At 41.6% G+C, this 15,278-nt stretch overlaps 1 protein-coding gene across 1 annotated transcript in view; it reads right to left on the bottom strand.

Moving 5' to 3' along the window:
- Nucleotides 1-15,278, bottom strand: part of dock2 (dedicator of cytokinesis 2) — a gene marked incomplete at its 5' end in the record, with an annotated part of 92,809 nt that overhangs the window by 16,367 nt on the left and 61,164 nt on the right. Inside the window, 8 exons of the mRNA XM_083890627.1 lie at nt 77-233; nt 705-790; nt 1,053-1,201; nt 1,314-1,372; nt 1,660-1,760; nt 1,896-1,974; nt 2,553-2,647; nt 2,743-2,841. Of these exons, the coding sequence (XP_083746753.1) occupies nt 77-233; nt 705-790; nt 1,053-1,201; nt 1,314-1,372; nt 1,660-1,760; nt 1,896-1,974; nt 2,553-2,647; nt 2,743-2,841 (825 nt within the window). The remainder of the gene's footprint in view (nt 1-76; nt 234-704; nt 791-1,052; nt 1,202-1,313; nt 1,373-1,659; nt 1,761-1,895; nt 1,975-2,552; nt 2,648-2,742; nt 2,842-15,278) is intronic.

The raw sequence follows: 15,278 nt of genomic DNA, 5'->3' as shown, positions 1-15,278 counted from the left end.
AGACTTTTACAAAGTGGATTAGGATTTTAAACGTCAGTGCAGCTGAGTGGTGCATTCCAAAGGAGGAGGGGCTTACCAGCAGATTGACGGTGCAGCTCATGCGGTTGTTGCGGCTGTCGTCGCTCATCACGGTGCGGTAGTCGAGGAGTCTCGTCAGGAGACCTTTGACCAAGGTGACAAAGTGCTGCACCTGTGGCCTCAGCGAGAGTTTCTCTGCAGAACAATCAAGGAGGCTGACACACACACATACACACACACACACACACACACACACACACACACACACACACACACACACACACACACACACACACACACACACACACACACACACACACACACACACACACACACACACACACACACACACACACACACACACACACACACACACACACACACACACACACACACACACACACACACACACACACACACACACACACACACACACACACACACACACACACACACAAGAGCTGTGAGACTGGTGCACAAAAGTTTTCTTCTTGAGGACATAATAATGATTTGTATAAAGGAATAAAACTTTATGATGTATAAGAACTTTATGACAATAGTGAACAATGACTGTTTGTTTTACTGCCGTGTACCATGTAACATCATTAATATAAGATTTTTTTTTATTTTGTTGTCGTTTATACAGTTATCACAAATTATCCGCAGTATTTAATAGTTAAGCCTACGTGGTCTCCAGCAGCTGCATATATCGCTCATCGCCTCCTCCGCCTTCCACCTCATGATCCAGCTTCAGAATGATTTCATTCTCAAACTGTGATGGAAAAGTGGAGAGAGACAAAAAAACAAAGCAAATTAGAGGAGGGATAGAGGGGGAAAAATCAATTATGCAAGCATAATTAAGTTGTCTCTTTTACTTTTCCTGTGACGTGCAGTGTCACAGGAAATCAATGAAGGAGAACAATGTGTTTGCGAGAGTTTACGTGCAAGAGTTGAATTTGTGTTTGCCTCAATACACAGATATCTAAATCTGGCTGTGTTTCTATTTGCATGTGTGTGTGTGTGTGTGTCATCACCTTGTGGAAGTTTCCAGAGTGTGAGTGTTCGCAGGTGATCATGTCAAAGAAGATGGGAAGGGTGGCCCTTCTCAACTCCTCCTCCGGGATTAAAGTCATCTCCAGGATGGGACCCACCATGCCGGGGATGAAACAGATCTTATGACTGCCTGAAAGATAATAATCACACACAAACGGAGATAAACGAAAGGGAGGAGCAAATGAAGGGAGACGCACATTTCTGCAAAGATGCGGCAAAGAATCCGCCGCAGATTTTCTTACCGAGTTTGTACCACATGTCACGTATGGCAAAGCCGATGAGTCTCCGCATATCTCCATATCTGAAATTAAAATGACATGGGGGGGAAATAGAAACATGACAGGGAAGCGTAATCAGCCACTTAATTAAGAGTAATGTCTTAATACTGCTCAGAAGGGAAGATAATGTTGCACTAATGTGCCCGAACATGACCCAAATACAGCGTCTATCTGCAGGTAACACACGTGGTTTAATAGGAAACGGGAGCGTAAACACAAATCCCAAAAATAGAGCACAAATCACTGAGTGTTTCATTAGAGCAAGGAGGGTGGTTGTGGTAAATAAGGAAATTATATGGCCTTCTCTCACTTGGCAAGAATCTTGTTCCTCTTGGTTGGTGAGAAATGCTGAAGCTGCAGAGACTCCTGGGTAATAAACGCCACCGCTAAGTGGAAATAGTTATTCCACAACTAGATGAGGAGAAGGGAAGATGTAGAGAAAGATAAAAGAGATTCATATGAATGAAATAAAGCATGAATTAAGGGGTTGGTGTTGATATGAGGCAAGACTTGTTCAAACACATACACACACACACACACACAAACCTGTACTTCAAAGTCATCGTAGTTGAGGAACTTTTGGTTCATGGTGTCGGCGTAAGTGTTGATGGCTCTGAGGAACACCCTAAAAGGGACACACGCAACAGAAAAGACAGGGTATGTGTCACGGATGATGTTACGACCTATTATTTTTCGACACTATTTCAGTTCCGATGTCTGCACTGACAGGTCATGATAGCAACTCAACACATCGTGTGCAGGGGCATCTGGTAAATTGGTGCAATCCCTCGGTTAGCTGCAAATCTGCTCCTACACCGCCATCTTCCCGTCATCGTTCTGAGAAGCCTTTTCTACATTGTAAGTGGGAATTGTTCTCCATATCTGCACATCACCTCCCTAAAACCAGACTGCGCACTCCTCTTTCCCCCCCCTCCCGTCTCCCTCACATCAGAAATCAACCCCACAGCGTCACATGAGCAGCCCACACATGCAGACACATTTTGTCAAATCATCAGCTGGGTTCACGACTGCAGCCTTGATCCCAGTTTTACGGTCTCTGACTTCACCCTGTGAGGGTTTATGTGGGTGAACGAGTCACTGCAGATATGACAGCTATGGCCCTTTACTGCTACAACAGCAGGGCTAAGATTTAGTTGATGGTCCACATCTGGGGCCTCTGTGAGTGTGTTTGCAGTGTGGTACCTGTTCTGTACCATGATCATGGCCATCCAATCAGAGGGATATACATGCTTGCCAATCAAGTCCTTGAAAAGAAGGAAGGACTCCATCAGGAAGTCCTGAAATTAAATAGAAGACAAAATGAGTGTGTAAAATTAGTAAAACAAAGACTTTTTTTTTTTGCAGACGTAAGCAAGTGTCTGTACGCACTTACCACTAGATCACAGGTTCCACTGAAGGTTTCTATGTATGTAGCATAATGACTATCATCCATCTGACTGAGGATAGCTGTCATGCAGGCGACCACCCTGGACTATAGAGGTAGAAGCATGAGGGGAAAATGGGAGGGACACAGAGAGAGAGACGCATCATTACTTCCAGGCATTGTGCAGCTCCTCTAAAAGTAAGTGCTATACATCTAAAGTCTGACAAGTAAAAAAAAAAAAAAAAAAAAAATCTAAATCTAATTTGTTGTTCCACCATGTCTAAGGCTTCCTGCGAAGAAAACTTCATTCCTGTTCCCTCACTCTCCGGTTTGTGCTAAAACTACATCAACACTGCAGACAGCAGAGCCTGCACCATGCTGCCTACGTACGTGACCAGGAACAAATAGGCAGGGTTGAGATGTTATATTACAGACATGTTGTATATGCATTACAACATATTTTAAAAGACACATGAGAAACTTTTATTGGAAAACTGAAATAAAAAAAAAAGCTGATGATTTTTACATCGATTAATGACAGCAGGATCAGACTGAAAGGGGACGACGTAAAGAGCACGGTCTAATGTCTTGGTCATATTGCTGAAATGATGTCACCCTTATATTTTAGGGTGATAATAATACTACTACTAATAATAATAATAATAATGTTAAGTTGAAGTCAAATTTATTTCTGTGGCATATTTAAAATCAACAAAAGCTGATCATTGTGCTTTATATGTATATAAAAAGGAAACAGTAGTATATAACTCCCACTTAACATGAATCAAAATATAAAATCAATAATGGACATTAATTGCATTCACTTAAAAAAGCGATACAAGAATGTGTCTTCTGGCTTTGTCACAACACAGGAAAAAAAACGTGTAAAAAGTTGAATTACAAAAGGTCAGACTTTAGTCCCAAATCCTTTACTCCGCAACCTCAAATGTTTCTGCTTTTTGGAAATATGACATCTATTACACGCCTCTCTGTCCTGGAGGAGGGATCCTTCCTCTGTGGCTCTTCTCTAGGTTTTTTTTTTCTCCTTGTTGAAGGGAATGGGGGTTTTTATGTGTGTGTGGGGGGGGGGGGGGGGGGGGGGGCAGACAGGATGCTAAACCATAGGGACAGACAGGATGCTGCTACATGTACAGAAAAGCCCACTGAGGCAAACTGTTATTTGTGAATTTGGGATAAATTATTAAAAGGGTTTTGATCTCTCTCTCTCATACACACACACACACACACACACACACACACACAAACAAAACGGGTGTCAAACTCACTTTAGTTGAGGGGTGACATACAGCGCAATTCGATCTCAAGTGGGCCGTACCACTAACATAATAGCATCATAACCTATAAACAACGAGAACTCCAAATGTTGCCCTTGGTTTTACAGTTAATTAAGCATTTTTTTTTTTTTAAACAAAAATTATGAACAAAAACAAACATTTCTTGAGAAAAATGTGTGCGATTTCAACAAAATGATGCCTAAGTTTACCATTTACACATGTGCATAACTCACTGATCATAGTGGATCTAGATAATGCATAAAATATTTAGTCACAGGTATCTGGAACTGAAAAAATATAAGATTTCACATTATATGGTGGTGGATTGTAGTTATGGGGACTTTATTTTTGTCCCCATGAGGAAGGCAAGTCCCCATAATGTGACTGTGTACATGTACTAGAACTGCTGCAGTTTAAGTGTAGGTCATGTGTCATATTGCCCTACTTTGAGGACTCTGTGCTCTCAATCTACTTTAACTCAATCTATATAAAAAAAAAAACAACAACCACCCAAAGGGCCAGATGCCTGGCCGTTGGTGTCCTCACACATATGAATGTGTTTAATCAACACATCGAGTCCTTTCTGTTAAGACATGCAAAGAAATAAAAGGTGACACATTAGAATGAAACTACTGCAGTGTGAATGTGTCGGGCAGAGGGGGAGAGAGTTGGGGACATGTAAAGCTGACAGGCTTATGCAACAGAGAGAGGATTACTGACAAAACAGGACCCAGATGCTAAAGAGATCTGGGATTTCTCCACCCCCCTCTCCTCCTCCTCCTCCACTTTTCACTTTTCCTTCCATTTGTCTAACGATTCTATCACTGTGGCCACTCATTAATAATGTATTAAGGCTTGTATAGTCACTCCTTCATCAAAAAAAAAAAGATGCATGACATGGAATTTGCAGCAGCTGCAGTGTGCATTACACCGCATGGTTTAAAAAAAAAAAAGTGTTGATTATAACACACCACATAGTCAGTGTTTAGCTGTTATGTATTAGTACTGAGTAAAAAAAATATAGCTATCTCCAGCAGCACTTTGAATACACATAATCTGTTGGCTGATTGATGTCTTCCGAGATGCTGCCATTACAGAACTGGCAGAATCAAACGGAATACTTTTACTGAAAATGAAAGCGATGTTTGTGGAGTTGGCAACAGCCCACTCCAACAGATTAAATTGGCCCAGGTACGTGCGGAAGCTTTTCAGGCCGGAAAACACAACAATTATGCTTTTGACCGACCTCCAACAGTCTGAATGTTAAATGTTCTGTGGAGCAATGTAACCGAGCACCATGTTGTGATCGAAAAAAAAACAAAAAAAAAACGATGCGTTGCATTTGTGTATCAGATTAAACACCTTGGCCGTGTGTAATATAAATCTGAAACCCATTGAGCTTCACTACGATTGTAGCTGAAGGGAACACGTGCCGTACTCGAACATAATGAGAAATCAGTGGCACACCACAGGCTGACGCTCTGAAATGGTCTCTGGTCTGTGCGTTTATAGCATTCTGTTCAAAATGTAAATGTTAGGATTCAATATCTTTTACTCCGCGAAGCAGAAGCTTGTGGATTTTGTCGGTATGTGTGGTAATTTGCAGGTTAAAAAAAAACTGGAAACCGTCTATTAAAACTGGACTAAATGTGGTGGAAAAACTCCTTGAAACGTTTTTTTTTTTTCATCCAAGGGCGTTTCAAAGAGCACATTTTCAACAAGATCTCTTGAACATGTTCCAATAACCATAAAGAAATAAACCTTCCATACACAATGTTAATGAATGGGGTTTTTTAAAGATGCCATTTCTGAGGCGTTCGTTCTTCAGCTCTGTCCTGTTTTGCTTCTCAACCACCTGGGTTTCATTCAGGTACAGGATTCTCCAAGTTTGAATCCCCATTCGTCACTGGTTTAGTATTTGCCACTTCAAGCTGCATTAATCACATATAGCTCTCACTTGGAAGAACTTTTCAAAGACGGAACTTATTCCACATACAAATTCATCGCCTCCTGCTCGCCAATCAGCAACACTTGTTTCTTTCAACACAATACACCCGAGAAAAAGCTGGAAAAACAGGAGATTACATTTATTCAATTTACCAGTCGATGTCTGTTAGGTCAGGGAGGCAGACACTTTTAAGAGTAGCCTTGAAACTTTCCTTTTTGACATAGTTCACAGTCATGTCTGGCTCAGGCTTACTTCCAAGCTGCTCCATGTGTATGGATTCACACCCTATTAATGCATATTGCTTTAGCCTCTTCTCACCCCTGTATTTTTCTGCTTCCTTATCTCTCTCTCCTCCTTTGTCCTGCTGCTTTTGAAAGGTATTTCTGCCCCTGGAGCTGCAGAGTTATTATCCCTATTTGTGTTACGGTACATCTCCATCTGTCATCAGTGTTGCGAACCTTCATCGTCTTTCTTTCTCATTCTCTCGGAGAGAGCAGACGGCCCCTCCAACCACTGAAGGGTTCCTGCAACTTAAGAAAGACGAGTTTCCTTGCCACTGTCGCCAAGGACCAGCTCGCAGTGGAAAGTGTCGTTTTGCATTTGCGAGAAACACAATAGCTGTGATCGAACGCAGGAGTCTTCAGGTTAAATCCATCTAAAAGGAACACGAATGTTTCTTGCACATTAGCGACAAGTGGCTAAAGGTATACACAACGTGGTTATCTACTTGTTTTTTCCTCACACACCAATTTGTCGACATTAAGAGGACAAGCAGATAAACAGAGAGAGGGTCAATCTCACAGCAAAGCGTGAAAGACAATAATTTAATTTAAAGTTTGTTCATGGGCAGAATAACAAGCACTCACACACACGTCATTTCACATCAGGTCTACTGAAGCTTTTCCGCAGCACTTCATTTACACTTTTCTTCCCATCTTTCCTCCTCAGTCTGTACTTTTATGGCGTTGCCCCAGGTGGAAAGTTATTATGGTGCTCTCAACTGTGATTTTTCAAATTTTTTTACATCACGTATTAAAATAAAAATACCTAGAAAACACAGTCTCACAGAAAGCCCCGCAGCATCATCACAGACAGACACATGCTGTCATTTCTGACCCCCCCGTATTACACGTTTATACAACACCTGGGGGCTCAGATCACAAGCGTTGCGGTAATAAAAGCGAGAGATGGATTGTGCGGCAGTGTAATTAGAGTAGCTGTTTGCATCGGGGCCGCTGTGACTGTGTTTATCTGCGGCAGAGAAAAACCATTAATTTCTGACTGTGCGCATGTGTTTCTGCATCTCAGTACGAGCACACGCGTACGCCCGGTTCATTGTTCAGGCAACAGATCAATGTGTCCTCCTCCCTCACACCCATTTTCCATTCAGGTGCAAAGAGACATCATCAGTCAGTACAAACAAGCAAAGCAAAGGGAGAGAGGGAAAGAGCGGTCCAGAGGACAGGAAGCATGATGACAAAAGTAAAACGAAAACGGCGTCTGTCCAAATATCTCATGTGAGTTTTTGTATCCTGGTGCATAAGGCCCACCTTTGCTTGTCTTTGGGCCAATTTAAATGGACACTGTGTAGTATTTATGGGTTTATATAACCCAAAATCCACTTTTTTATACATATTATGTGCTCCTGCATTGTCTAGTCGCTGTATAATATTCTTTGTTTCATTTTCGTAGTGTTTCAAAAAGTCATGTAAAATAACATGGTCGCGGGCCGCGGTTGCATTTGCCACGACGCCATGTTTCTGCCGGAGCCTGTATGGACAAACGCAAGAGAACAAATCAAGGGTCGCTTTACTTGCAGCGGAAGTCCCGCCTCCACTCTCTCCGCTTCGTCTGCTACGGCCGCGGTAGCTCGCCCTCTCCCTCGCCTCACGAACCTCATCCGCTGACACGGAGAAAGACGACATTTGACCGGCTGAGGATACCGTAGCGCTCAGGGAAGGGAGGGGGTGAGCAGAGGAGCAGTTCTTTGTTGTAAATTTCAGCCTCTCCTCTAGATGGCACTATAAACTACTTACTTCACCTTTAAAAAAAAAAAAAAAAAAAAAGGCGTTTATGGCGAGTCAGCCTTTAATTTTATGTTTAATATTCAGCTGACAAAATAACATCTGCTTTACTAACTTCACTACATTCTCTGTAATAAACATGCATCTAATGACAATAAACCTAATCCCAAGCGTCGTCTATTTCAAATCCTATCATTGACTGAATTATGATCAGACTCCAGTTCACAGAATTAAACTCACCCATTAAATAAGTGTTTCCATCTTTCCTCATGCATGACGAATGAGGAAATTAAATTGCAATCATACAATTCAAACCAAGCAAACAAAAAAAAAAAAAAAGACTCATCATTAAGCATAAATAGAACCTGGTGTCATACAGTGTTGAATCTCACTTCGGAAAATAAATAAATAAACCAGAGAGCTGTTTTTTTTTGGTTGTGTGAGATGCAAGGAAGGTGCAGGTATGTGGTGGGATGGTCCAACAGAGATGAGGAGGAAGAAGGTGTGTCTGAAAGATGAAGATAAGAGAGAAAGACGTGGCGTGGGAAGGTGAAAGTGGGGCAAAGAAGAGGGAGGACGGTGACGAAGCGGCTCAAAGGAGAGAGTGAGGTGAGAAAGTGAGATTGTGAGCAAAAAAAAACACCCAATAAAAGTGTCTGTGAGCACCAAAGGAACCATGAAGGATTAGAGGACATTTTGGGAACATGAGGACATTTTTGTCCTCACAACTTTAAAGGACTTTTTAGGGGGGTTTTAAGTGTTCAGGGTTATTTAGTTGGGATGTTTAAGGTTAAGGTTAGGGGGGGCGAGGGAATTCATTATCTATGCGTGTCCTCAGTAAGGACGCTGCGCCAGTCTGTGTGTGTGTGCGTGTGCGTGTGCAAGACCATGTTTGTGTCCTGGCTTGACTCCCAGAAGCAGCCGCTTCCGAGCTGCCAAAGTTTCACTGGGTCTCACATCAAGCCAGGGTCAATGCAGGAGTGTGTGCTAACACACACACACACACACACACACACACACACACACACACACACACACACACACACACAAGTAGAAACCAGGGCACGGATTGGGATTAGGCAACAATAAATAGAAAGATATGGAGCAAGGAGAAATATGGTGAAGGGATTAATAACTGAGTAATGGTATCAGCCATACAGATGAATGAATATTGCATTGAGAAGGGAAGTAAAGAACGAGAGATAGAGGGAGAGAGGGAGAGAGAGAGAGTGAGAGAGAGGAGGGAGGATCACTGGGCTCTGTGAACATGTGAGGATCGGCAGCAACAGAATGAGACGGAGAGAGATAGAGAGCGAGCGGTAAGGAGTCAGAGGAGAGGACTACTGACGACTGAAGGACTATAGAGAAGAGAGAGAGGGAAAGAGGAGAAGAATACGGAGCAAACAGGAGGTTATGAAAGGTAAGTGATTGAAAACAGCAATGAAAGACAGTTGATTAAAATCCAAAGTGTGTGTATGTGTGTGTGCACACACATGTGAGTCATGTTTTCTTCCTGGCAGAGACGCTCTGTAATGACCCTCTGAGGAATGTTTCTAAGAGTGCACAACCTGTTCATTCAAGATTTAAGACAGTGGTCAGGATCTTTCGTGGAGGTAATAGTGGAATGGAAGCAGCAGCTGAGCAGCCAAGAGCAGCAAAGGAAGAAAATCCATAGTCTAAAAAAAAAAAAACCTCTAAACAAACACAACAAATAAATGTGTATATCTTGTTCCCCTCAGACTTTGACAGATGTATAAATCTATGTATTAAACAGTGTGCGTTGTTTTTCTATAAAGAAGTAGAGAGACCACAGTGTGTGTGTCTGTGCGTATGTGTGTGATGAGTGAGTAATTCTGTCAATGATGCATCTGCACACTGTGCATTATATGTGTGTGTTGTGCAATGTTGTGTTTTCATCGTGTCACATTCTCAGTGTAATTGACTTTTCAGAATGATTACAAATGCTTACATTTATCTCTCTCTCTGTGTGTGTGTGAATGATATTTGTGTGTGACTTTGTTGCTCTATTGCTATTAAAAGCATCTGAAGCAAACATCAGAACAGCGACTGTAATATGGGATTATATTGCAATAACCCTTCTTTTATACACTAACGCTGCCACTGGTGTATCTGTGTGTGGGTTTTTGAGAGTGTCTGAGGAGCTGGTTAAGTTTAACACTAAGATGTGGATTGTGGTTAGGTTAAGGTTAGGATAAGGTATATACTGGTTATAGTTAAGGTTAGGGATGACTATGTGTTTAGAGCGTCTAAATGAAACGACGTCGATGCAGGGTATAGCTGCACAAACCTGCGTGTGTGTGTGTGTGTGTGTGTGTACACAAGGTCATGTGAATTTATAGGACCTGAGCCTTTCAGTCGGTTAAGTGCATCATTTAAAATGAGTGTTTGTGCATGTGTTAACACATTTTAATGCCTAGTTGTGCGTTTCAAGCTTTTAGCATCGATTTTTTTGGGGGGCATTTTATATTTCAGATTAATGGTTAAAAAGATGTCGTATTTCCATGTAAAATAATTGGTTTTCTATGGAATAATAATGCACAGCCAGTGTTGTTGCTTAATTTTGTTTGTCATGAATGTGCTTTTAATTTTTTTTTGTATCATTTTAAAGTTTTGCTCAGATATGCAGGAGAGATTTTTTTTTTTTTTTAAATTAAAAGTCAAATTAAAGCAGAGGGAAGCACTATGGCAATAGCTTATGGCATTATACTGCATTGACATTCTTTATACCGCATTTCTAAAGAGAGTGACCAATGATGGACAGAAATGTAAATACGTGTTAACAGAGAGTGGCAGGAGGACAGGGGCAGAGTGGAAAGACACTGCAAAGGCATTTGTGTGTGTGTGTGTGTGTGTGTGTATCTTTGACACTTTAGCTGTTCTGCTAAACCAGACGGACTGTCCAACTGAGAAGATGAGACGCTGTGAAAGAGAAAAGTAACCGTAAAGACAGAAGGGCAGGGAGATGGATGAGGGAGAAGTAGAGAGGGCAGCGGGGGCAACAGGATGGAGAGATAAGGTGGAGGGGGAGGGATGGCTCGTGGGTTAATGATGGAGAGATTTGCCGCTACGTGCGGACAGGACGCGAGTGACATAGCAGCAAAAACAAAGAGGAGATGATCGCAGAGGAAAGAGAGATGAGAGAGTAATCGCAGGAGAGAAGGACAGGTGGAAAAAAATGGAATATAAAGAGATGAGGTGTCAGGAGGAAAAAGCAAAAAAAAAAGGGAAGAAAAGGAGTCAGGAGGAGGAGAGTGTGCCGTTTAAACAAGACTGTGAAACCCAGACGATATGACACTCTAGGCCACACTGAGGTGTGCGGTTGTGTATTTGCAGCACATTTTAACATAACTGCTTCCTCGGTTGAGCCCCAGTTTTCACCTCACCGTGTTTATCTCAAATATCTGGTGACAAATATCTCATCCGTTTTCAGTTTCACCCAGTTTAACTTCTCTGCTCTGGAGCACACGTCTCTACAGTGAACAATAAAGTGCAATATTAGAATGGTAATGCACTATTATGTCTATATTTCACCTCTTGCCTTGTTATAACTATCTGGCTATAAATACATTTTTACAATAAAACCAAAAAGGGGGACAGAGGGCTGACTAAATGCAATAGGAAATCACTTTGCCCTCATCACACCCCAATCAATCTCATTCAAATTGCCATAACAAGGATGAGGGAGTTTTTTTTTTTTTACAAATTCATTATTTTTTTTATATAAGTTTTCACATGTGATATCGATAACTATATCAAGATGTGAACATGGACGTACTAAAAAGAATAAAGCACTTTAATTGTACTTTACTATTAAAGAATTATTAACATTAAAGCTTAGGGTGTTATTAAGTCCATGCGAGACAATACCTCACAGGTCTAATGAAGAAAAGTAATCCCAGGTTTTAATTCATTTTCTGTTTTGGTCCAGTTCATACATCACTGATTCTATACACACACACACACACACAAGTTGTGCACAGCTATTCTGAGGAGACTGCATTTACTTCTTCAATTTATTTAGTCTAAACAAAGTGTTATCCCAAACCTTAACCAAATATTAGCCCGAAACTTAATAATCAGAAATGAGGTTCTGCCTCATTAGGACCAGGTTTTGGTCTCCATGAGGACTACTGGTGCTGTCAAGGTTAGTGTTTATGCCAGAAGGGTTCCTAAAGAGGTAACAAATAGGAAAACACACACACACACACACACACACACACACTCACCACAGTCCATTTGGTTTGTCCAGGGGCAAGGACTGACAATGTTAGCTCACACACTGTAGCTTTGAGGTCATAGCTTAAAGGAACATTAGCGTCAGCTCCAAGAGATTTACAAATTAATCTTTGTGTTTGGAGTACACTTTGATTCTGGTAGTCATGGATCTTCTAACACTGCCAACAGTAAGCTATAGCACGTCACTATAGGAAAAAAGCACACGTATAATGAAATGAAGGATGGCTGAATTCCATTTTGCTGCCTTTTTCTAAATTAGTAATGTACTGGCTGTTTGTGTGATTTACGACTGAGCGGAGGACCTGTGCTTTTTCCTACTATAAAGCAACGTTCACGCCAAACGCACGTTTTCATTCTATGGGATCATTTTCTAGAAGCCGGCGTATTTTGGCCGTAAGAGAAGACTATCTTTTGTGGAAACGTCTACAGAGAAGAAACCGTCACTGTGTGTACGGAGCTCCCAATGGTGGAATTTGTCAAGTCCACAAATAAAAGTGAAAGTACAACTTGTGTCGTAGAGAGCTTTGAGTGCCCACATGCAAAAACTCTAACCCTGGATTTCCACTGGATGCGGAACGCCCACGGAACGGCAGCGGCGCGGTCGCCGTTGCAAATCGCTTCCATTCTAATCAATGAGAGCATTTCCACCAGACGCGCTGCAGCGCGTCTCAGCAGCGGCCCAGAAGCAGCTCGCCGCGCCGCAGCGCTATCGATAGGAATCGGTTCTATTTTTTGCGTTGCCGCTACTGAACCTTGTAAATTTCAACGAAGCAGATCGCACAAGACAGGAAGTCCGACACAGAATCAAAGTAAAACATTTCCGCCCCCCTTTCAAAATAAAACACAATACGCAGGTCATATAGCCTGTCACAACTTCACATCAACATTACGTCGTGACCGGTACTGCCAGGTAAACAGTCAATCAGAGCGTCTCGGAGAGTCATAATGTACGACGAGAGACTGATTGTTGAAGTGGAGAAACATAAAATCATTTATGACACCAGATCAACAGTTCTTCCACATCAGAGAATGAAAAGAAGCTGTGTTGTTGTTGTTTCCTTTATACACACAGTCTATCGCGGGATCTCGCGAACTCGTGTCCGTTCGAGATTATCGCGCAATCTTCCGTGAATACCGCCGGCTCCCAAGGCTCTGCGCCGCTGCCGTAACGCGCCCGGTGGGGATTGCCGCCGGGCAGAGGACGACGCAGAACCGTGCCGCTGCCGTTCCGCGTCCAGTGGAAATCCAGGGTAAGAGTCCAGATGTTGTGACATCATCCGGAGAATCTCAACGCTGATTGGTCATCACATCAACACGATTCTTTGCCAACATTGAACATTTTCAACTCAAGCATGACATTTCAAACGTCTGCTGAACAGAGATTGTGAGTCTCTATAACGGTCACTACCGCGCTGTACTTCACTACGACGTACAAGTTCTACTGCAGTTTGCAACGCATCACAAGTAAAAGTAAAGTATTTGTCACAGTAATGTACCTGACAATACACAGATGAGCTGTGTTCTGGCCGTACATGAGGTGTTTTACCATTAAAAAAACTTTAACAAAGACCAGGTGGCGTGGACTCACAGAGGAGAGGAGCGACTCCACATAACCACTCTCTGTAACATGTAAGTTGGCCAACGTGACTTGACCTGACTGTTATTAAACTTGCTTACCACCTCAAATGAAGTTAAAACTACTCGTGATACATACAGCATTGAAGAAGACTAATATTACATGCAGAGTAAAGTTGTAACAGAGAAAAGTTCATTGCATAAAAATCTACTTAAAGGTAATACTGAATTAAGGCCACATATACTGTATAAGAGTAGCCGAGTTATGTTGATTAAATGAATCAATTGACTCAAACAAGGGAAGATTTCACCTGCTTCCTTCTGATAGAGAATGTCTTCTATTAACAAGCAGTATTTGCATGTGTTTGCCACAGGTGTGGGCGAATATTATAAGGAGGCTATTTCCAGGTAAAAACATTTGTCATTCGTCCATCATACTGTGCAATGATATCCTATGACATTTTACATGTTGTTATATATGTAATTAGAGATGATCTCACTGCTTATTTTGCAGTGTTTTGCTGCCCATTGGGACTCGGGATTTAGGGATTTAAAACCCCTTTGTGACTTTTTTTTAAATTACTCAAATTTGGTAAGGGGTGACTAACACATTTTCCGGTGGGGTGACAAAGTCGGAAGTGATATTTTTCAGGAACTTTAAGCGGTCCTGCTCAGTATGAAGAAAACAACTGAATGCAAGCAGACAGTGCTTGTGGGTGATGCAATACTTGAACATTCACTGGGGCCCAAATCGGTCATTGTGTTGAAGAGCCACTTTCTGGTCTAGCGTGACTGGGCAGTTAGGAAAGACATATGATCGGCTGGATCGTGTACTGTATCTGTACGGCTTTGTTTGTGCAGTTTTTCCATGAAGTTTCTTTTTGTATGTGATTTTGTCTTTTCAGGTTCTTTTTAAAGTCATCAGCCCAACTCATGCTTATCCGGATCCACTAAGCTGATGAATCGCAGAAGTGGGAATGTCAAGGAGAAGAGGAACAACTGCATCGTACATCTCCTCCTCTCAGATTTTTAATGGTCTTTGACTGGAGCCAAGCATGAGTCATGTGCAAAAGACTCCCCACGCAAATGGACACTGTACATTCATGTAAATGGAAAAAAATGTTTTACATGCTATTGTATAAAAATGCTAAGAAAAGTAGTGTCGTACTGTTTCAGTAAAGAAAAAAAAACTGAGGTCCTGAACTGATTATATTTTAATAAAAGTTTTTTGCCACAACTCTTACACAACAATTGTGCTGATTAAAAACTTGATAATTAGAAGCAATTAGCAATTTATCAGCATGTATTGTATTTTGGATAAATAACAGCTAATAGATTTTGCAGGTAATTGAAATGTAATTGTATTTCATAGTAATTACTAGCAAAATACTAAATTTTCCAGTGCATTTATAATTGTTCCGTTACTCAAAACGTGTGTGTGGGTTG

Source organism: Microchirus variegatus (assembly GCF_963457635.1).
Source record: "Microchirus variegatus genome assembly, chromosome: 6".
Lineage (NCBI taxonomy): Eukaryota > Metazoa > Chordata > Actinopteri > Pleuronectiformes > Soleidae > Microchirus > Microchirus variegatus.
Note: the sequence above shows the minus strand (reverse complement) of the source record. Positions and strands in the feature narration are given on the sequence as shown.